At 37.0% G+C, this 21937-nt stretch overlaps 6 protein-coding genes across 8 annotated transcripts; 3 read left to right on the forward strand and 3 right to left on the reverse strand.

Annotated features, from left to right (window-relative positions):
• LOC129568416 (dual specificity protein phosphatase MPK-4) lies at positions 1 to 2886 on the forward strand. The gene is made up of 6 exons (XM_055446242.1): positions 1 to 872; positions 947 to 1078; positions 1158 to 1257; positions 1352 to 1438; positions 1518 to 1666; positions 1727 to 2886. The coding sequence occupies exons 1-6, from the start codon at positions 779 to 781 to the stop codon at positions 2284 to 2286; spliced, it is 1122 nt and encodes a 373-aa protein (XP_055302217.1). The 5' UTR covers positions 1 to 778; the 3' UTR covers positions 2287 to 2886.
• A 94-nt stretch (positions 2887 to 2980) lies between these two features.
• LOC129568417 (high affinity copper uptake protein 1) lies at positions 2981 to 10124 on the reverse strand. Of its 3 annotated transcripts, none has more exons than XM_055446244.1 (6): positions 9782 to 10124; positions 4470 to 4587; positions 4266 to 4375; positions 3966 to 4201; positions 3768 to 3797; positions 2981 to 3378 (listed from the first exon to the last, which is right to left on the reverse strand). In XM_055446244.1, exons 2-6 carry the CDS (start codon positions 4549 to 4551, stop codon positions 3177 to 3179), a joined length of 660 nt encoding a protein of 219 aa, XP_055302219.1. In that variant the 5' UTR covers positions 4552 to 4587; positions 9782 to 10124; the 3' UTR covers positions 2981 to 3176. The 3 variants fall into 3 exon arrangements, with proteins under 3 accessions (XP_055302219.1, XP_055302220.1, XP_055302221.1); XM_055446245.1 differs by lacking the exon at positions 9782 to 10124 and adding an exon at positions 4990 to 5135; XM_055446246.1 differs by lacking the exon at positions 3768 to 3797 and having other exon boundaries at positions 9782 to 10116.
• A 294-nt stretch (positions 10125 to 10418) lies between these two features.
• LOC129568410 (cell division cycle 7-related protein kinase-like) lies at positions 10419 to 14736 on the reverse strand. Its single transcript, XM_055446233.1, has 4 exons — positions 13452 to 14736; positions 13029 to 13245; positions 11429 to 12552; positions 10419 to 11328 (listed from the first exon to the last, which is right to left on the reverse strand). The coding sequence occupies exons 1-4, from the start codon at positions 13639 to 13641 to the stop codon at positions 10874 to 10876; spliced, it is 1986 nt and encodes a 661-aa protein (XP_055302208.1). The 5' UTR covers positions 13642 to 14736; the 3' UTR covers positions 10419 to 10873.
• Positions 14707 to 17053, forward strand: LOC129568412 (origin recognition complex subunit 3-like). The gene is made up of 4 exons (XM_055446236.1): positions 14707 to 15090; positions 15189 to 15353; positions 15462 to 16258; positions 16329 to 17053. The coding sequence occupies exons 1-4, from the start codon at positions 15011 to 15013 to the stop codon at positions 16952 to 16954; spliced, it is 1668 nt and encodes a 555-aa protein (XP_055302211.1). The 5' UTR covers positions 14707 to 15010; the 3' UTR covers positions 16955 to 17053.
• Positions 16940 to 19086, reverse strand: LOC129568413 (zinc finger CCCH-type with G patch domain-containing protein). Its single transcript, XM_055446237.1, has 6 exons — positions 18930 to 19086; positions 18576 to 18863; positions 18268 to 18503; positions 17958 to 18190; positions 17732 to 17874; positions 16940 to 17662 (listed from the first exon to the last, which is right to left on the reverse strand). The coding sequence occupies exons 1-6, from the start codon at positions 18978 to 18980 to the stop codon at positions 17057 to 17059; spliced, it is 1557 nt and encodes a 518-aa protein (XP_055302212.1). The 5' UTR covers positions 18981 to 19086; the 3' UTR covers positions 16940 to 17056.
• A 286-nt stretch (positions 19087 to 19372) lies between these two features.
• LOC129568415 (zinc finger CCCH domain-containing protein 10-like) lies at positions 19373 to 21830 on the forward strand. Its single transcript, XM_055446241.1, has 6 exons — positions 19373 to 19514; positions 19600 to 20142; positions 20213 to 20292; positions 20398 to 21097; positions 21188 to 21419; positions 21488 to 21830. The coding sequence occupies exons 2-6, from the start codon at positions 19804 to 19806 to the stop codon at positions 21598 to 21600; spliced, it is 1464 nt and encodes a 487-aa protein (XP_055302216.1). The 5' UTR covers positions 19373 to 19514; positions 19600 to 19803; the 3' UTR covers positions 21601 to 21830.
• The last annotated feature ends 107 nt before the right edge of the window (positions 21831 to 21937 follow it).

A 21937-nucleotide genomic window follows, 5' to 3' on the forward strand; every position in this document is an offset into this window, starting at 1 on the left:
GCCGGTCGCTATATCTTTAACGCTTTGTTATTTGTTTAAAGATTCATCACCGAAAAATCACATGTTTTTTTTCTTTCTGTGCGAAAGCACTAAATTAAGTATAACATTGAAATTGAGTAACTAAAAATATCCTAGAGATTTCTGCGAATGTATGAATGGCTGTGAATGGCTCAAGAGGTAAACAGGCGGAATTTCACTTTTGATTTTATTTCGGGTGAATTGACGTATGTAACGAAAACAAATATTCACAATTCTCAATCATATTCAGTGGTTGTTATCCCAATGCTCAACACATTTGTGGATTCATGAAATGTCAGTAGACGATTTTGTTTACGCGTGAAGGGGAAATACAGAGACAGTCAGTAGCTGTCATAGATACCAGGCGGCGCTCCCGAAAACTTGTCAACATTGCACGTTTATTTTTTTTCATTCAATGTAATAAACACCGAATTTAGACTGAAGAAAGTATTTGTTTAAAATTAATTACAACGTGATTTAGAAATTTCACACAAGTGTCAAAATCTCAGTGCCATTCGAGTGTTCAGTTGAGTGCTCGTTACCATTATTCTGTGCATGAAGACTGATAATATCAGTTTGGTGTTGTTTGCGAAAAGGGGAAAGCGGAAAATTGCTCTATTGGCTGAAAACATAAGCAGAAACGAAAGAACTTTGTTATTCCGTAGAAAGCAGTGCGTGAAAAATGATGTTCTTAAATGTGTCAATGACACTTTTTTTACGATAGCTCAGTTGGTGTGCAAAAATGTGTAACTTATGAAAAATGAGTGGACGCGAAGCAAAGGGTGCCGAAAATAACGAAACCGATTGTGATAATCCGATAAGTTTAGATGAAATTGAAAAAGGCTTGTGGCTTGGTGCGTATTTCATTCGTTTGGAACAGTCCGTGTTTAATAATTGATGGGGTCACTTTATTTTCTTCTTCTTTCAGGAAGTTTTACTGCAGCAACTGATATAGAAACATTGAAGCAACGGAATGTAACTCACATTCTAACGCTTGATATTTGCCCATTACCCGTTCACATAACAGAGCTTCCATTCCTCAAAACCAAATATGTTCATGGTAAGTGGCAGCCACAATATAAAAATAGAACAAAAGAATTGCAATGTGCGCGTTTTTTCTTCTTTTTCTCGTGATTTAGTTTCAGATACCCCCAAGGATGATCTATTATGCCATTTTGAAGAGTGCTTTAGTTTTCTCGACGATGCATTGTCCAACGATAAAGTTGTTTTGGTTCATTGGTATGAATAATTCCATATTTGCGTCACACAACATTTTAATGGCAACAATCATTATTTACTTTCCACTTAAATGACACAATTTTGTTATTTCCAGTTACTATGGTGTCAGTAGGAGTGCAACCATTGTTATTGCGTATGTCATGCGAAAGTACCAATTATCGTTAACGCCAGCTTTCGAAAGGTAACGCCGGATTAGGATTATGAGTGTGTTCTAATCGGAAAATGCGCTAATACGTAATGTTTTCCCTATATTTCTGCAGAGTAAAATCAAAACGTAGATTTGTTGGCCCAAACAGTGGTTTCACTGTCCAATTGCGACTGTTTCATAAAATGGGCTGGCGAATTGATCAAAGTCATGAAAAATTTAAGCTCTACCGCCTTCGAATGGCAGCCGATAAAGTTCGAAAAGGTAAACTGAAGAATAGGAAAACAAATGTCACGAAACATTAAATATTCATGTGTATTTCAGCAAAAATCCTACCGCAAAATTTTATGGACTTGATAAAACCTGATCCAGGGATTCAACAATCAAAACCCGAACCAATCGTGTATCGCTGTCGGAAATGTCGTCGCATTGTCGCTGCTAAAAGTAATTTAATTACACACACTCCGACAACGGCAGAGATTGAACCCAAACCAGCTGGCACAAAGCATGTAACATTCCAAGCTGATATACATGTTCCGAGTGAAAGTTCCTCGGATGAATCGAAAATTGGCACGAAAGGACTGCTAGATCGAATGAATGCACTGTGTATGTATTCGAATAGTGAAAAGTCTTCTGGCTGTGAACCAGAGCCGCGGCGATGCAAAGAGATTTTGTTCATTGAACCGCTCGCATGGATGCTCGATATCGGAAAGCAAACGCAGGGCAAATTAAATTGCCCCAAATGTCAGAGTAAATTAGGGAATTTCAGTTGGGTTAACAGTGTTAATTGTCCGTGTGGTAAAAATGTATCGCCAGCATTCTATTTGGTACCATCAAAAGTGGAGTTAACACATTCGGTGCAAAATGTTGAAATAACCATTTGAATAATCGTTGAATCTATTAACGAAATTAACGTGTTCTATTCAAACATTTATATGTGATTTTGCCGATGTATGGATGTTAGTCAGTCATTGTTGAATATATATTTCACCGTCAAGTAACCAGATCACATGTTTTTGCATGGAGACATCGCTTATTTACTCGCAGTTTTTACATGTTTTGGCTTTGAAGTTCACATTTTAAGCATGTATGCAGTAAAAAGTTAAAAAAAAAACATTCAAATATCACAATCATTTTTCGGTATCTATTTACTTTGGATGCACTTTGAAATTTTATTACGCAAATTCATTTACTACCATAAAAAAAAGTTAAGAGAATCGAATTTTTGATCAGTTTGAAAATATAAAAATTACCATTCTTCCAAAAAAAATATTGTTGATAATTTTTGAGCGAAAATTTTACTTTATTTTGATTAAATTTTGTGATTTCCATCAACGAGTCTTTCCCCAGATTATTTCTGAATTTAACGAAATTCGCCTTTCTTAATTGGTAAAAAATAAGTTTCAACGATAATAATTTGCCGTTAGTCATGTCAGTTTTATTTATGCTCAATAAAAACATTTAATGACATTTTCAATTCAAAAGCTGCGATATATTTTTTATTGATTTTTTCGCTCTTTTTCCCTGTCGTGAATACATCTAATTTTCGATTTTCTATTTGAAGTAAAAAGGCAAGTATTCCATTTATATCCGATGTTTTTATTTTAAATTCCGTTCATTTCATTTGCCTGTAAGTTATTTTCAAAATAAAATTTTCAAAATAATTAGAAAAAAATGTTTGTTTACAATTTGATACGCCTATAAATAGTAATGTTTTATTCGTGTGGCCAACGTTTGATAAAATGTCTTTTGCATAACAAGAATCGTTGAGCGGTTAGTGGCAGTGCTCCGTAATGTCAACAATGACCGATTTTTTCCATCCAAATAAAAAGTAGCCGATTGCCGCTCCGACAACAACGCCCATGCAAAGCCATACGTTGTATGTCATGAATATTAACATCAGCAAGAAGCTCAGCGTTACTTGTACGACATGAAGAAACGTCTGGTAAATGTGCATGAAACTGGTCATTTTTGGCCTGAATAAACAAAAGAACAGTAAAAATATGGATTAAAATCGGCGTGATGAGTATATATTGTACATATATATATACAGTGAACGTTCGGAAATCTTAAGTTACACAATTCCAAACAATGGGGGAAGCAAAATAAAACATAAGGAATCTTTTGAACAAATAAATAAAGTCAAAAACGAATAAGGTAAGTGAAGGAAAAGGAACATTTGGATTAGAATTTTCCACCTAACAAAACCACTGTTAAAAGAAAGAAATCAAAACAAAACACAACAACTAAAACCAGATATAATTGAATGGAGAAAGTCAATTTGGGATTTGGTGTATCTACAAAAGTTTGGCAAAGTGCAAGACATGCAACAGTTTATCAACACTGAGAGATTAAGAAAACTTACGGTTGTCTGTGCATGACCTCACCAACCATGCTGCAATCGGTTTAATATTCCAAAGAAAAAATAATCAAATTAATGATATTGGTATCCCTTCAATATTTTGGAAGTTTTTTTCACGAAGGACTACACTCTACTACACGTAATTATTATCGCTGCTTTGTTATGAAAATTCTATCGGTATTGGGAGAAAAATAAACTCACTTCACTCGAGTCGTATCTTCGCTGCTGGCACCTACAACGGCAGTCTTGTCTGGGAGTGTGACGGCCCGATATTGTAGGCTATTGTATGTTTTCCAGAACAAGTATTCGCGATAATATTTCAATCCTTCGTAAAGAGCGGCCATGACTGCAATCACCAGAACCGATGCAATGAGACCACCAACCGAATCGATGTCCCATTCCTTGAACAGAATTGTTTCTTTGCAAGAAAAGTGGAACTACAATTTAAAAAAAGGGATTCAAATCGGGATATTTTAAAAGTGTTCAAAACTCTGTGCCTACAGTCATATCCATCATGTGTTCCATGTGACCTCCCCCGCTATCTCCACAGCAATTACGACTGTTACCATCGTGTCCCGAATGGTCCCCATGAGCACTGTGTCCAGAGTGATCTGTGAAAATTTGACGACTCATTGATAAAACATAAAGTCAAACGTATCGACTCAAATTGAATCTAGTTTTAGAGAATGGAAATAGTTGTCATACCGTGACCCATCTGGGAATGATCCATGCCGTGATCCATTCCATGATCCATTCCATGATGCGTATGTCCACTGTGATCTTCCATATTGAGCAATCAAAAACGATCAAATTTATGAAAAACCTAATGGAGAAGTACAAAAATTCATATGACTAACAACTATGGTACTGGTGGTGCAAAGGTGAAAAGGGCAAATTCAATTCATTTCCCAGCACTTTATTTGCAAAAATCAGCACTGCACTTTGGATATTTGGAATATTTGTCTATACGAAGAACAGAACGGTTGAGTTTTGATCATTTAATAGCCAATTAGTTCAATTGCTTTAAATTGTTCGCGATGGAGCAAATGTAACAAATTTAGTCGTCAACTGCCAAATGGGCACGAAATTGTAATGGGCAATGTCTTATAATAAAGTTGACACAAACTATATTAACAAAATATATTAAATAAAGCCCAAACACTCCCCAAATCACAGTTCCGACACCAATGTAGTAAAAAAAACACTCGTCTGGCAATGAACTTACTACAATGTTGCTTCTGAAACGGAGTAATAAATTATCGAATATAAACTCTCCGATTGTATCCTCCGATTGACAGCCACTGATTGAAAATGCTTTAATGCAACTGAACATTATTCGTCTGAAGATTTTTTTTTAATCAATTCTGTAGTTATGATTAGAGATTCAGTTCTGTGAGTGTTATCTAATCAATAACCGCGATTTTACTGTACATTTCAACCGTTCGTTATACCAACGTCGGTTTCGTTAATGGTTTTATTTTTCTCATTGAAATACCACAAAGTATTCGGTTAAACTTTGACGTGATGTATATACATACACACACACATGTACTTTTATCTAAAGTAAGTCCTTGGATATCTATGTGCTTGTGCATCTCTGAATATTTTTATGTGGTTTTGCCAACGCTGATAATGTGTGTATTTTTTGCATTCACACTGAGCACGTACATATATATATATCCGCATGTAGAATGTAGAATTTATTATCCTCTTCTCTTTCAACACCGTTTTGTACAATCCGTAATGCAGAGTAACCTGTTGAGTGGCTCGGTATAGATAGAAATGCTTACGCATGATAAGAAAAGCCATTATCGGCTTACTGTAGGAGCTGTTTGCCACTTGATATGAGGCTCGTATTACGAGCACATTCCAAAATACGGACTCAAGAATGCTCATTTCGATTTTTGTTGGATGGAATGAAATTGACAGGAATTTTCCTTTTTTTCCCGATTGATGAATATTTTCCAACACTCTGTGCGAATGTAAGATGTGTAGCCCACATATAGAATGGAATTTAATTTATGCTTTTTATTGTCTTCTCCTAAGCGGTTCAGTTTGTATTTCATTTCGTCGTGCTGTTCATTGGAGACCCGTTGATTTGTAGTAGCGCGACATTTCAATTGTCTGATGTTTGATTTATGAAAGCGCTGAATGAATACGATTGACCGCAAATGATTTCAAATAATTGGTTGCTAGCCATACGAAATTCCAATAAAATTTCCTTTGGCTCCAATTATCAACGCTGACGCAATACACTCTCAAGTGCATGATTAAAATCATTCTTCGGGCACCCAACCTGGGGGTTTCACGCAAACTCGAAGGCCGAAGATTTTACTAAATAGCTGGAAATATAACCATTTTATGTGTAAATTATAGATATTGCTTCTTTTTATTCATAAACTCGAATTTTTTAGAATTTTTTGAATCTAAAAATTCTGGAAGTGGGTTTTGGTGGATCCTCAGGATTGTTTAAAACCGCTCCTGGTTCTGGAAGTGGAACCTCAGGATGGACCAGGGCATTGTCAAACCCAGTCTGATCCATCCTGAAGATCCACCAAAACCCACTTCCAGAACCGGGAGCAGTTTTGAACGATCCTGAGGATCCACCAAAACCCACTTCCAGAACATAATTTTCAAGGTGAATGTTGAAATATTTCGAAATAATACGGATTTTGGTGAATCCCAGAGAATTTTAGAGAAAAGAGAGATATATTGAAATTTTAGATGAATTTTAAGTTGCGTGAAACCCCTAGCACCCAACTTAATGGAAGCATATGCTTCATACAGAATTGTGTTGAATAAAAACCTCTATTTACACTAATTCGCTTAAAAAGTGAAAACTCCTTTCTTCATTTGTTATCAGCACAATATCTTTTGGTCTATAAAACTTTTATAACTTTATTCAAGGGAAACACAGCAAGCAAGTCATGAACATATCAATAGTTCATAAAAAAAAATTCCTCAAGTAATTTCAGTTATGAAACTAATGTTCATCATCATCACATCACAAATCCAGACTTTGTCCTTGAAAGAGGACATTCCCTTCAATACGGATGCTTCAACGGTTTTGTGGCGTGTGTGGAAGTACCACGATAAGATACATTGTCATATTGTTGTATGGGACGTTGAACAATAATTACTTCAAGTCTGCTACAGTTGAATTGAGCCAAGTGTTCGTATTTTTAAACAGTACGCAGTATGTACTATAAACACAAGATAAAAAATAACAAAACCGCACAAATCATCGTGGTTGTCCGATTACATCAATTTCATTGCTAAGAGTTTTGATCAGTTGAAATTTATAACCCGAGATAAAGAAAAGGGAAATCGTGGATTGAATAAACTTTTCTATTGTGGTTAACCATAATGCATGCTTCACTTTCTGGCAATGAGTTTTGACTTGGTGGTAAATTCAATGTGGTTTTTCTTCTCGAATGAACCAACGAGAAGAAAATAACAAAAAAAAATTCAATATAATACGAAGTAAGTTATTATATACTTGAACTTATTATGTAAAGCGATCATTAAAGACAAACCAAAATGCTTTGTGTTCATGTTCCCCGATATTTGAGATTAATAACGGCATTTATCGTATTATGTGCTTCAATAAAAGTGAAAGTGTTGCTTTGTGTACGGCATTTTCTACGGTAAAAACACAGAACACAGTTGATTCGTATGCTTGCCAATGCAGTGTTCACAGTGGTATTTGCTCCAAATTGCCTACTTTCACTTCGAAAACATTTAATTGTCCCTCTGATTGTTATATTTATTCCGCTACGTCTTGCCGAAAGCGCCACATAAACAAATATTCTACGATTGAACATTGTATGGTTCATAAAATGAATAAACTTGGTAGGGAACGAGGCAAGAGCGTCGCGATTAGAAACCAGTTGGAGTCAGGCAAACAAACCAAGGACGTCATCGAAATTCAATATATTAAATCACCGGTGACATTCAAACCGAGTAGCGGTTTAATGTTAACTAAAACACTCTATTCGCATACCGTGATTTTCTGAATCGAACAGTTCCGTGAAATCGATGGCTTCAATCTTTTTGTACCAATCTTAAGTCTATACGATCTTCACGATAGTACCGTACACTTTCAGTTTGAAAGAGAGAAAAATGAAGGGAAAAATGGAAAGAGAGGTCGAAAAATTTATTTACGCGTACAAATGTCTTTTCAAGTATTCAAATTGTGCCTGTAAACGATTTGTTGTTCAGTGACCATTTAATATTTCTTCACACTGCGAACGAATTTACAGCTCATTATTTGCTGTTGAAGTAATGTCGGCACTTCCATAATAGAGCATGTTTTTTTGCTTTCTCATTCATAAATTCAACGATGTCCAACGTTTTCGCTAAAGAAAAAAGTACAAATCAATCAGTTTATTACGCGCATCTGTTGTACATGAAGAAACAATTTTCAGTGCACACTGTTTTTTTTTTTTCAAATCGTCTGAGCACATTTTTTTGCATTACCAAGCACTGTATTCGATCGCGTGTTGAGGCGATTGTGCAATTGCGCATATTTCGCATAGTTCATGAACCAAAAAAATGCATTCGATCATAAGTCGTGCGGTGTTACAAGAGCATTTCGCACTAACTGTGTTCGATTCGTGAAATTGAAGCGGATCTAATTTGTTATACAAGAAATGATCTGGCAGAAAAGGGAACATTTGTGATTACAATCGTAAAGAAACTATACGGCGTTGTCAATTTTGCTGCTCTTAATCAGACGGGAATTTTTTTATATGTACAAAACTGGTTTTCGTATGATCACACGTCCACCACAAAGAACATATCAAACAAATTCCATACAGTATTGACTTGATATGTGAGATACCGACAAATTTGAACAAAATCATAAACAATATGGTGCGCACTGTCAACGCCATTTATTTTTGCTGCAGTGACAAAAATAGACACTTTTATCGAAAGCGATTGATTCACATGCAAACCATTCGGTCGTGATATAAACGCCCCATTGATATGATAATATATAAATACATGTCAGAAATCGTAACCACTACGTTTAAGTCTCTACTTGATTCGGAAAAAGTGTCATCTTTTCACTAGTTTCAGCGGTTTCGGTATATGTTTGCGACATTATAATCTGGAGTTCAAAGAGAAATCACAATCATTCACACCAAACATAGACTGGCGAATCGAGAAGTACACAATTGTGAACGGTTGAAATTCCATGGGATTTTTCTTTGTTTTGGAGTAGAGAAGGGTTCCATTTTTAATATTGCGATATATTAATGCATGTATCGGTTTTACAATGCATTCGGTTTGGCGATTAAAAATGAATCTTTTTTTGGAATAGAAAGCCTTTTTATATTTTTGACTCAGGTGGCGTGCATTTTATCTTTGTTATTTCAATAAATCAGAAAAGTATCCGACGTCAATACACAATAAAAAAGAAAAACAAATAAACTTTTTCGTTAATGTGAAAGAGATTTATCTTCGGAGCTTTAATTTTTCGGCATGTTGTTTCACATTAGGCGGTGTATTAAAATTTCGCCCTGTCAACAATTAACGATAGAAAACGGTTTGCTCGGAAATTCTCACATTCACTGTGGCAAAAAGTGTACGCTCACGTTCACATTTGATCTAAACTAAGCATATGGAGTGTGTTGTGTATGCAATTGAGTTTGTTGCAATTTTACAGCGAAACGTGAATGTTGAATGAAAGACAGTTAGTTAGACTACGTTCAATTACGCAATTGACAACTAAACGCTTCAAATATATCTCTGCATCGTCTCTGAATCTAACTAATTTCATTTTGTATGGATTAGTTTTTGAAATTAACTGATTGGTTGTCTGTTGATTTTGCGATATTTCTTCCATTTTATAACAAAACCCGAAATGCCAGCACTTTTGATTTTGCTTCGTCAATGAGACTCATTGAATGAGCACATAATGGTTGATTATCGCACACTTTTTATTTGCAGTTGAATTGGTTTGTTGCCCTGTTCAAGTTTCAAAAATAAAAATTGAACGATTATTTACTTACGTTGATTAAAATTATCCACTCGATTGGATTCCACCTCAAGCCGTTTTATTAGGTCGCACTTTATTATTTACAATATTTTTGTGCACCTATTCAATATATCATCCTCACTTACGAAGATGTATTGTTGATGAAATGGGAGTCGTGTAGAAAATGATTTAAAAAATAAACAGAAAATTGGCATGCAAACTAAAAATATAACTTAAAAAAGTGCACTCTTCGCATGGATTTCATGAGGCAATTGCAAAATAGATAAATTGGAAGAGAAAATTACAAAAAAACCGATCTGTTACATTCACCCCGCTTGCCGTAACATATGCAACTAATACTGAAGATAAGACCAAAATGAAATGAATATGAGAGTTATTGAACGTGTGCGAATGTCATGTAAGTGAATGTGAATGGGCCGTGTGCGTGTGTATGAAGATTTCGTATAGGAATTAAAGAGAAATGTCAAAATACCACAGACGGCCAATGCATATAAGTGTTTGTGCATTGTTGACAACTAGAAAAAGTTGCGTTCCGCCGCTCAATCGCTGGGTGTCGTTCACACACTGATTTTCCATCTGCTCCAACTCACGTGCCGCTAAATGCGCCGCACATCATTAATGCCAGCAAATGAATGAAACACCGATTTTGGTTAATTTTTCACATATATACCGATTCTACAAATAATTTATTAAATAAATAAAAAATAAATACAAATCTCACATTAAACTAAAAAGTCAAAAATCTAACAAAGATTTCAGTGATTGCAACATTTTCCGTGATCTTTTCAATGCCAAATTGCGTACATAAATACTAAATTTTCGTTTTGTAGCTCTTCCAAACATTTGGATCTCACTTTTCCTTCTAACTTTCATTCCTTTTCTTTTTTTTGAAGTGCCATTGTCGCAAAGCGACCGTATACATTGAACAAAGGAGATATAAACAATAAAAATGGGATGTATTTTGTTTGTGGCTAAGGTGCAGGTGCTGTAAAAAAAGAAATTGAGTTCATTGCGAGAAAATTGACGAAAATCGGTCCATTTTCCATATTTCCCTCTTTTTTGTGTATGTGTGAGATAGAGACAGAGAGAGATTGAGAGTGCGTATTTAGTTCGACTCTGGGAGAAAGAATGGATGTTGGAGCGCATCTTTCGCGCTTATACGACTGTATGGATTGATCGCCAGCAATTTCCCAAGCAAATCGTACACACTCTCCGGGTAGATGTCATTTGAAAAATCCGTATTGTAATCGCTGTCTTGGCAGAGACAATTGTACAGCTTTTGTTCGCAATTGTCGCATTGTTGCTGAAGATTTGTACTGGTGGTGTTGTCATTGAACGGAGTATTTTGGATTTTTTGTCGATTGCGCAGGCGAATGCATAGTTTACGCAAGTGCAGTGGCCGTTTCTTATGACTGATGCACACATTGCGGCCAAGTGCATGGGCCGTTTTCTTTACAACCTCATCTCCGAACACGGTGATTATTTCGGCGAGAGCACTGAAGTCATCCCGACTCTTGAAGAACGGGTAGCATCCGGATAAGATTGAAATCAGAATCACACCTTTATTTGAAAGAAAAAAAAACAGGAAATGATCAGTAATTAATAATCAGAATGAAAATGTCTTGGAGACTGCAACAGGAAAGTAGCGTACAACACATACCTGCAGCCCAGCAATCGACAGCCGTTGTTTGATTCGGATATTTAAGAAGAACTTCAGTTGGTCGGTAGCCCGGTGTGCCTGCTCGCGTTGCCTGAATCTCTTTTTTAACCAAGCAAACGTTGCAAACGGTCGGACGACCGTAGCAGAAGCACTTGACGTTACGTCCATTTGAGCGGTTGTCCAGATTGTACTTGCGGCCGGGTGGTGTTGGAGTGGTCAAAATGTGCGCCGATGCGGTAACATTCTTGGGAAATGGTATTGCTACCATTTGAGCTGGAGATACTTTTGGTGCCGGTGACATTGAGTTGATGCTGTTGCGTTGACTCTCAATCTTTGAGCCAATGCTGTACGTTAAAATGGTTGATTTGATGTCAGCGGAGAGTGGCGATTGGAATTCGGTAGCGTCGCGTTTGAGTTGTTTTTGATTTGAGATCTCGTTCATTTGTTTCAATGGTGTTTTGAAGTGTGATGATGGAATGTATGATCCGCGGTGATGCTGTGATGTATTCTCATTGCTTTGAATGGCGGATTGATGTTCGGAAAGCGTGCGCTGACGTTTCGCTGGATTCGAATCGATGGTTGAACACTTGTTCTCAGTCTCATCGCATTCGTCAAGCTTTCGTTTGGATTTGTACGATGCTACATCGGTCATCTCCACGCAGTTGTCCGCACTCTTGTCAACCGATTCATTGTGCTCCGCCGAACAGTCCAATGCTTGGCTTGGTTGAGATGTCGGAGTTGATTGTTCGTTTTTATTATCACATTGAGTGTTTGGTTTATTGTTCGATTTTTCACTTGGGGTTTCCTTACAGGTATTTTTTAAAGACTTTGTACTTTCCGATTCCTTGTCCAATGCTTGCGCCAATCCGAAATCGACCAGCAAAAATTTATGGTTCTTGCGATCGTGGAGAAAATTGCTGGGTTTTACGTCGCGATGAATTACACCGAATTCGTGGACTCGTCTCAATGCAATCAGAATATTCTCCATGTACTCTTGCAGTTCCTTCACATTCATTTTATCAAAATAATCGTGAAAACGATCATGCGGCATGTACGGCATCACAAATGCAATGGAGTCCTTATTTCTCAGGCACAAATCCACACCGACCACATTGTCCGTTCCACTGTTAACGAAGAGAGAGAGAAAGAGGGAGAGAGAGAGTGAGAGAGAGAGGAGGAAAAAAGATATAAAAAAGATTTTTACAAAGTCAAAAAATATCATAGCAGATAATAAATTCAATAAAACTATTTAAATAAACACAATCGTAAAATAGTTCACAAAAATAGGTTATTATTCATCGTGGATATTCGTACAAAAATATATTGCGTCATTGAACGAAAAAAAAACAAAAACAACACAACATCATAATAAGAACAATAACAACCATGTGTTCGACGTGATTCTAACCTCGAACGCGTTGAAAAGCATGGTGACGATGCTAATGCGATGAACGCACTACAGTGGTTATACACACAGCATGTGCGTACGCTCATTCAGCACGATGTGTACGATTGTTGTTGACACGATTTCCCATTCAGTTGAGATTTCATGGATTTTTTCTCTTCGAAATTTACTAGAAAAATATTTTAAATAACCTACCCGATATCCTTCAGGCATCGCAATTCTTGCGCAATACGTCTTGGATGGCTGGTTGGAATCAAGTATTTCAATGCGAAAAGGCGTTTGCTGGGCAGTTGCTCTTTCCCTCTCAACGATGTCAGAAAAACCGTACTAAATGTTCCTTCTCCAATTCGCCGATGGATTTTAAAGATCTTATCCACATCCGGAATTTGAGACTTCAACTCAGCCACTAGTTCTACGATTGCATTATCAAAACGGAACATTGTATTAGATGAATGGAACGAAAAATTCTATTTACATGTGCATAGCACATTGCAGCCACATGTTAAAATCACTGTTCACTTGACTGCAGCGACTAATGTACAATTTCAAATTGTTCACATGTGCCTTGGTATTTAAAATGACGAAATAATAAAAAGAAATTATTGCCACGATACTCACTTTCATCTCTGGTGAGGGGTTGTCTGGTTTCGTCATTTACCGTGGTTCTGGATGGATCCATTTCAACTGCAGACCGTCTTGCATCAGCCGATTCATTCGATTCCATCGACTGATTAATTGAAGTAGTTACCGATGCCGCCGCCGCCGCCGCATCATTTCCACATTGTTCACTATTCGACCTAACCTCCATCTTCGCGTATATGAAAATGTTTCACAACAATTATTCTTACACAGCGTATGTGTGATATTCTTTTTTTTTCTCTATACCCAACTATGAACTGGCTCCGTTCAAGCGAAAAAATAAGAATACTTTTTTATGTTCGGAACAATTCGATATTATCGTACAATTTACGAAGAATAAATTTAGATAGGTGTATATCACAAATGGCAATGTTATAATTCGTTTTAGGTGAACTTTGTTTCCGTTTTCGTTTTCGCGTCTTCGAAAAAGAATTCCACTTTTTGCTAAATATAAATTTTTGTTGTTGTTTTTGTTGCTTTTTGATTGCTTCAAGCAAGTATTCGCGGTGGGTTATGCGTCGCAATAGATTATATTATCTTTATATATGTATATAAAAATGATTTTTGCTAATTTTTCACGTTGAAATGAACACAATTTCACTTGGATGCTCAACCACGACAAACAACTATTTTATTTTCTCGACGTGCTTTTTTCCACTTTTTTCTTCTCTTTTCTCGTTCGATTTGTTTTAATGTTTGTTTCAATTCACTTCGTTTTAAAAACTTAATCTTAGGTTTGACCGGGAGTTGTGGTTTCGTTGACGAACAAAAAAGAATATTTATTTTTTCAAATCAAAACGTAAAATGTGAGTTGCATGTGCAGAGCAAAATGCAGGAAAAATGGATGTGTGAAAAATGTTTGCAAACACCTTGACTTTTTGTTGGAAAGTGATGTTTCGATCGGGTGTTTATCGTAAGCTGTTCGTCTATCGTGAAAAAGGAAAACACACACGATTGTATGACGGGCTGCACGTATGTGTCAATGTGTACATGTATTACTTTTCTTTCGGGGAACAGTGAATCTATTTGCACACTATAACAACGCGTTCGCTGTGTGTGTTAGTGTGTCAGAAAATGATCGGACCGAACGGAACAAGTATGAACGAAGTACGTAAAGCCGTGTATCACATATGTGTATGCATAGCTGCTACGGAGAACAACGACGTTGTTTTGTGTATTGTTGCGTCATTTTTTTCCGTCGCTTCGCGTATTTAATGTAAACAAGTTCCTCAACAGTCGAGCCGAGCGATGCATGAACACTGACACATTTGACATTTGATTAACGCGTTGTTCGGGCTGCTTTTCAGGCACTCGAACGCCATCTGTATCTCATTTTGGGCAATTCAACCAACTGAAATGTAAGACATTCGGTTGACATTTCTCTCGTCATATTAAGTTTGCTGTATCATCTGTTGGGTTTTTTGTTTGCAATCGAATTTGCTTTGAATCTAAAGTAGAAAATCAAATTGGATTTTTTCAGTCATTTTGAAATTTTCAAACCAATTGTTTTTTTATGAAGATAGATTCAAGCAAAAACCATGTTTAGTGGTGGATTAGCGTTCCTGAATAAAGAAGACAATGATTTTGATCACTTCCTTGTTGGTGCCGCCTCGAATGAGTAAGTGTTTCCCATACAAAGATATTATCTAAGAGAGATTTTATTGAATAGCAATGTTTTTTGTGTAACTTTTTTAATTCATTTTTCAAATTATTTAGAAAATCTAATTTGGCCGACATATTCGAAGCGGATGAATTAGAAACACCGAACGAAGTGAATCCAACGTTAAAATACATTCCACCAAAATCAAAGCAACCACTGAAAACGACAGAAAAACCGACATGGAATGTGGTGATTGCAAAAATCGTTGGCGCATTCAAATTGTATGTATATTTCAATTGTCACTTTGAAATGCTCATTTCATAATTAGATCAATTGATGCCAGAATAAATTAAAATTAATACAGCAATATGAATTTCAATTTCTTTCAGGGTGAACTATGCAAATACGTCGCTCGGGCAACTTGGTTTGGCCTTGTTGAAAAATTCAACTGATGACACTTCAAAGTTGATTCTTTACAAGACGAAAGAACACATTTTGTCGACGCTTTTGTTAAACAAGTCGTCACAAGTGTACTGGAAGCCGCCATATTTTCAATACCACGATGATTTAAATGGGTTTTACAGTTTACTTTTTGGTTCTGATACCGATTCCAATGACTTTTTCGCAAAGTTGGAAGAAGCGTGTACTATTGATCGGGCAAATATAGTAAAACCCGACGCGGATGACACAAAGGAAAAGGCAATTGAATCACAAAAGTTACAACAAATAAACTCCAAAGTAACCGAAACGGCTGAACTACAAACCGATAATAACGATAAGGTTGATGGAACCAACACAACTAGCCATTCAAGTGCCAAGACAAAAAGCGATGTTGTGTATCGTGTAGCTAAGATTGGGCATCAGCTTCCAAAAATCAAGCCGGTAGCAGATGACGACAGCGACTCAACTTCCTTTTCAGATACGGAGAAAATTCCCAATATGCTACCGATCAAACCACCTTACAACATCTCAGAAAAGCCGGCCGCATTGGCACCAACTCAAATTCCACCAAAGCCTGCAAATATCTCAGTGGCTCTACAGCCATCATTTTGGTCGCCATCACCATCATCATCCACATTCGACTTGAACACTTTTGCCGCCGAAAATCGAATTCAACACACTGAAGTTCGAATGAACATATCGAAGCTGGACTCAAAACTTGATCGAGTTCTTGATAACATTGAACGTAAGTATTGGTTGCTCGAATTTAATTTTTTTTAAACAAAGAGTGGTTATAGGACTATTTTAATGTTTAGGTCTACGCTTAAATTCATTGAATCCTGCCGATGCTCCTGATAATAAAGAAGAAGAAATCATAAAGTTGGAAGAGAAAGTACTGGAACTGAAGAAAGAGAATCGTTTGCTGAAACTACAGTTGACGGAAAAAGATCAGGCGAAAAAAGACACGAATGATAAAGAGAAGGAGGAGTTGTTGGCATTACAACAGAGCAACGATGAGAAGGAGCTCAAAATCATCGAACTAACGGGCAAATTAGAAGAAGTAGAACATACTCTCACTACTGACATCGAAGCCAAGGAGAAGGAAAAAGTTGCGCTCACGGAAAAGTACACAATTGAAATGGGAAATTTACGTGAAGAACTTGAAAAGAAACGGGCTGAGTTGGACGAAGCACAACAACAACAGCAACAGCAACAACAAGAGCAACAGCAACAGCAACAGCAGCAACAGCAACAACAACCAACAAGCAATAAAACTGGCAATGCAAACAATGGCGAAATGATTCGGGGCATAATGAATCAATTCTACGTCAAATTATACCAAAGTATTGAAGGAAAAGAAACAATGAAGTCGTCTGATATACTGAAACTAACGGCGGAAATCATTCGAAAAGAAACAAAGGCTGCGTTAAACTCGAATTGATTATTATCGTTGTGAACGGCTGTTTATTCCATTTCGAATTAATATTAAGTTAAGTTTATCATTTGCGATTAAATTTTACCGTTACATTTTTTAAAAAAAGTTCTAAAAAATCGTTAGTTTTGACTTGTCTTTCCGCAGAGTTTGCTCATTTTGAATACCACTCTCCGATTTTTTCATGAGTTCCAATTCGGTCTTACGAATATCAAGTTGCATATTCAATTGTTGTGAAATATGCGTCCCATCCTTTTGTCGACGCAATGATTCATGCAATTTCTGGATTTCTTTTTCCATTTTGCGAATGTCTTCTCCAATTTTTAAGCTCTCAACATTCAATTTTTTATTGGTTTGTGACTTGATGTCCAATTTGGGTCGCTTTAAATCTTTAGCCATGTTCTGGTTGCCCGACGTACTCGGCATATTCAATATATTTTGATTGAGGAAATTGAAAATATCCTTTGTTTGTTTCTCCCTTTCGTATGCCTTGGCATTGATGAGCTCCTGCCTTTCCTGTTGACGTTTCAATTTTTTCTCGACACTGAATAAATCTTTGTCGCCGTTTGCTTGCTCTCGCAGTGCCATGCAATGATCCAAGCTCCGGCCGGGCGGCAAAACTTGTGCACTTATCGGTACCACTATCCCTTCGCCATTCTGGCCCAATCCCGTTCCAACAACGTAGCCAAATTTTTGCAATATACGAGATCCGAATCCCTTGAAAGAAAAGAAAGTTCCCTGTTTTAGATTTGAAAGAAAGACCATAAAATATGTAGAAATACTTACTTTTGTATGCCGCTCCCACTCTCCCAACTCCCTCTGATCAGCTACCGGTGTTAAAAGACTTTTTGTAATTAGACTTGCTTTTACAATTTGCTCAACATCATCTTCTTCCGACGCTTCAGAGTCTGAGGCAACGAATGGCGTCTCTGTAAATCAAATTTGGTTTCCTTTAATAAGATTATTTTAGTTGATTTTATGATTGATTTGTTGCATCCCGTAAAAGTGTTACCTTCTTCGATGGGTAGAACGTCGTGAAAATCACATTTCACTTCCTTTTTCGAGTGATCGAGTTTAATTTGGCAGGTTTTCTCATTGAAATCACTAGAAACCACGCGTCCCTTATACCAAATGTTATCCGATTGTTTAGCTAATACTGGATGCTTGATTTGATTGAGCAGTGAAAAGTTTGGTTTGTTATACTCCTTTAAATCTATGTATCGCACGCTTTCGCCATGGGAAAACCTAATCCACAAAATGCATATTTTAGATGTTATAATGTGAACTGATAGAAGATGAAATCAATGGATATGCTTGCTCACCGACATTTATTCGATTCAAATCGACAGTTATCGTCCGATAAATAGTAGGGGCATGGCACCATGTTGCGGTGAATTGGGTTTGTGAACAAAACCATGACTTTGACATCATCGATAGAGTTTACCTGGTTGATGTCGGTTTCAAGACTGCAAACCAGTGCATTATGATAGCTTTTTGCTCCCCATGCAAATTGAAACGGTGCTGAACACTTATTCCCGATGATTGTGTCGACATCATTCTAAATGCAATATCGAAATCGTTTTAATTAAAGATTCATGATAAAAGTATAAGCTATTGTGTGTGTTGTTACTTTGAATTTTTCCACTTCGCTTGGTGCTTGATTCTTTGAATTTTCCGTTGCATTGTTGCTTTTGCTGGTCCTGCATTCATTCAGTTCGGCCAGGAAAATGGCCATTTCTTGCGCATATGGATCCTCTTCATCGTTCAATTCTTCAGTTTTAGTTGATGGGCCTTGTAATTCATTGAGTGTCTCACGCGTTAAATCGAGTATTTCTTGTAAATCACATTTTAAATTCTCCAGTGATGCTTTCTCCGTATCGTTTGAACACACTTTTATTGCCTCACCGACCTGTAACAACTATATCAAGATAATGTTTTATTCAACATATCACATAAATTACAGTGTATTTTTTGTCTAGCTTACTTGAAGTTCATACTGCTGAATAGAGCTCTGCAGCTCTTCAATCGATGCCATTTCTCTTTACAAACCTCCTCTTATGCTACGTTATTCCATTCGTTTTTGCTGTTGACTGATTTGACGGTCACTTTTGATTCATTTGTTGTTAGACATATCTTTTTTATATATCCGCAACACTGCCGCCATACGTAAGTTCTGTTTTTTATGCAGAAGTAAACAAATTTGCAGTAATGAAAGCGACTGACACAAACGTAGTCTGTTCTCGTGTTGCTAACATTGCGTCTGCTCAGAGGCGATATAAAAGCGCCATCTGTATCTCATTCTGGTGCCAAAAAAGATTAAAGAAAAATATTTTCTATCATTTTGAAAAAACAATTTTTTTTGGTGGTATAAATGTATTTTCAATTTGCATTATTGTCATTCACCATTTATTAAGTTGAAACAATTCATTTCCCTCAAAATTCAACTCAAAAAACACATCCTTTATTTCAAAAGCCTACGCACAGCTGTCGACATATGGCTTTGACATTTCCGATTTTTTTCTTCGTCTTGTGCTTCCTTTTGACAGAAAACATCAATGAAATCAAACTAGTGAGTGAATATTAATGCGATTTCTTCTATGATTTTCAAAACAATTAAAACAAAGTGACTTTTTTCCTCCATTTTTTTTCTTTAGTTTCAATCGGTGCAAAATCAAGTTAGTCGAAATATTTGTGGCACAACACCTAGTTTAAGCAATATTTTTCTACGATTTTAGTTTCTGAAAATTGAAATTTTTAAGACAAAGAAAGAGAGGGGAAGAGATAGAGAGAGCGTGTGTTTGTGTGCGCGTGAAATAGAAAAAGATTTTTATTTGTCATAAGCATTATATTTGGTGAACATGATGATGATGATGAGTACAGAATGTGTCGTGGAGTCAGGTCGGAAACTAAACATTGATTATGCAGTGAAAGATGATGAGAAATGCTTTGGAGCGGAAAAGTCTGTTAGGAGTTTGTTTGCAGAAAATAATGGAAGAATGAAACGCGATAAGTCACCTGGCACATGTCAGCAAAACAATTCTGTCGACATGTCTAATGAGGCAACAGATAATTCGAGAATTAATATGGATAGGAAAAATGACAACAATCACACGATGCAATCCGATGCCAATGGAAAGCGGCAAAAAACTGTTTGCTACGATTTCAAAAAGGGAATCTGCCGTCGAAGATTTTGTCGAGTAAGTACAAACAAAAACATATGGTCTGTTCGGAGGGTGATGCTTATGATATTGAACATTCATTTTTCAGTACCCCCATGTAATGAATGCTGATCAGGTGATTTTCTGCCACGATTATCAAAACAATGGGTGCTTTCGGGCGAATTGTAGGTTTGTAGTGTGAATAAAATTGTGCAAAAAAAAATCAACCCAAGCGCAGCTTTTATATTATTCATGGAATCAACAGTTTAATGAGTACTTTGTGTGATATTTCAGATTTATTCATCGGTCCATTGAAGATGAAGAGCATTACCGAGTTTACGGAGTATTTCCAATGCCAACAGAGCGACCAGCGGCCACAAATATGAATCAACCAGAACATCATATAGCACCACCATCGCAACCACCCCCTCCGCCACTACCACATCTAAACTACTATCACAATCGTGAAAATATGCCTCAGCCGTCGAACCAACCAGCACCAATATTCGCACAGAACGGATCGATGTCACTGGTATCGCGGCGACGATCATTTGGCATGGGCGATAGCAATCTTGAGTCGCATATACCACCAAAACGGCCACACATGGAAGACCAACACGTACGGTCACCGACTGTGTCGGCATCACCGTACAATACTCAGAGTAATGAAAATGCGCATCAGTGTCGTTTTATAGAGCAAAACGTTGGCCAAGCTGTGAACGCACCTTCAACAACCGCTCAGACTGTATCTGCTCCTGCTGTTGCCTCAGTTGTCATTGCCGAAGATGTGATAAACATATATCGTTTGTATGAAGAACACAATTTACTGCGGAGACGCGTCGAGATCAATGAAGAGCGGTTACAAGAGCTACGTGCCACAAATTCGTATTTATTGCAACAAAACGAGCAGCTGAGAAGACAAACACAATGCAGCTGTACAAATACAATTGTGAATCCTGTCACATTGACCACTGCGTCACAACAATCAGCTCCGGTAATTAATTATGATACGTTTTTTTCGTGTGCGGCAGCGCATGGAATATTTTTAATTGATGCGATAATTTTGTGTGTTTTGTTCAAACAGGTTTTGAACGCAGTTTCAATAGCGCCCGTTCAAGTTCAGGCAACGCCGATTGTCAGCATAGCTAGCATAGCGCAACCACAAACCCAAATCATAGCTAGTAGTGCGCCTATAGCAATAGCAGCAAACACATCTCAAGGCCAACAGTTGGCCTTGGCCAGTACACAAAATCTCAATCTCAGTACACAGCAAGCGGGACAGATTTTGGGCACACCACAAATCACTCTTGCCACGGGTAATTTTCATGCGATATTCACACATGCTTCAAACAAATGTTAATTTGGTGTTTTGGTTCGTTCGCAGCTCCCTCGATGGGAATCACAATGAACACATCACAGCCGCTCGCGATGTCTGCAAATGCAACGCAGCCCATTATCTCTTATCCTGTGATGACCCATAGCATTTTACCGCATTAAATAAGCAAAACCATGTACACCATGCTCAATTCACAATTGCTTCTTCACGAACGCAAATTGCTACATTGCAAAACGGCTAAATTGTATTTGAATTGTTGTTCAAAGGTTTTTTTTCTTTAGACGTAAGCAGTTTTTTTTATATACCTAAGTTATTTACTACTATTAGCTCTAATGAATTTTCATGTTCTCCCATTTCTCAGTTTAAATTAAATTTATTCTTATTTGAAAAACCGGCTGAGTTTTTTTATGTCGATCTCTTGGCTTCTCTCCTAACTCAACTACTTACCTTCACCTGTTTCCATTCCGGTTCTAAAGTTGAAATTAAATTTCCTTAAAT

This window comes from Sitodiplosis mosellana, unplaced genomic scaffold (assembly GCF_009176505.1).
Source record: "Sitodiplosis mosellana isolate CC-2019 unplaced genomic scaffold, AAFC_SMos_1.0 Smas_scaffold_18, whole genome shotgun sequence".
Classification (NCBI taxonomy): Eukaryota; Metazoa; Arthropoda; class Insecta; order Diptera; family Cecidomyiidae; genus Sitodiplosis; species Sitodiplosis mosellana.

Coding starts and splice junctions, on each gene's coding strand:
- LOC129568416 (XM_055446242.1), top strand. CDS start 779: ATGAGTGGACGCGAAGCAAAGGGTGCCGAAAATAACGAAACCGATTGT. Junction 1,258..1,351: donor AAAGTTGTTTTGGTTCATTG/GTATGAATAATT, acceptor TGTTATTTCCAG/TTACTATGGTGTCAGTAGGA. Junction 1,439..1,517: donor TTAACGCCAGCTTTCGAAAG/GTAACGCCGGAT, acceptor ATATTTCTGCAG/AGTAAAATCAAAACGTAGAT.
- LOC129568417 (XM_055446244.1), bottom strand. CDS start 4,551: ATGGAAGATCACAGTGGACATACGCATCATGGAATGGATCATGGAATG. Junction 4,376..4,469: donor TCATTCCCAGATGGGTCACG/GTATGACAACTA, acceptor AAATTTTCACAG/ATCACTCTGGACACAGTGCT. Junction 3,379..3,767: donor GAGGTCATGCACAGACAACC/GTAAGTTTTCTT, acceptor TTGTTTATTCAG/GCCAAAAATGACCAGTTTCA.
- LOC129568410 (XM_055446233.1), bottom strand. CDS start 13,641: ATGGAGGTTAGGTCGAATAGTGAACAATGTGGAAATGATGCGGCGGCG. Junction 12,553..13,028: donor CGATGCCTGAAGGATATCGG/GTAGGTTATTTA, acceptor CTTCGTTAACAG/TGGAACGGACAATGTGGTCG. Junction 11,329..11,428: donor TGTCGATTGCTGGGCTGCAG/GTATGTGTTGTA, acceptor TTTCAAATAAAG/GTGTGATTCTGATTTCAATC.
- LOC129568412 (XM_055446236.1), top strand. CDS start 15,011: ATGTTTAGTGGTGGATTAGCGTTCCTGAATAAAGAAGACAATGATTTT. Junction 15,354..15,461: donor ATCGTTGGCGCATTCAAATT/GTATGTATATTT, acceptor AATTTCTTTCAG/GGTGAACTATGCAAATACGT. Junction 16,259..16,328: donor AGTTCTTGATAACATTGAAC/GTAAGTATTGGT, acceptor TTTAATGTTTAG/GTCTACGCTTAAATTCATTG.
- LOC129568413 (XM_055446237.1), bottom strand. CDS start 18,980: ATGGCATCGATTGAAGAGCTGCAGAGCTCTATTCAGCAGTATGAACTT. Junction 18,504..18,575: donor GCGAAGTGGAAAAATTCAAA/GTAACAACACAC, acceptor TATTGCATTTAG/AATGATGTCGACACAATCAT. Junction 18,191..18,267: donor TTTGAATCGAATAAATGTCG/GTGAGCAAGCAT, acceptor TTTGTGGATTAG/GTTTTCCCATGGCGAAAGCG.
- LOC129568415 (XM_055446241.1), top strand. CDS start 19,804: ATGATGATGATGATGAGTACAGAATGTGTCGTGGAGTCAGGTCGGAAA. Junction 20,293..20,397: donor TGCTTTCGGGCGAATTGTAG/GTTTGTAGTGTG, acceptor GTGATATTTCAG/ATTTATTCATCGGTCCATTG. Junction 21,098..21,187: donor CGTCACAACAATCAGCTCCG/GTAATTAATTAT, acceptor TTGTTCAAACAG/GTTTTGAACGCAGTTTCAAT.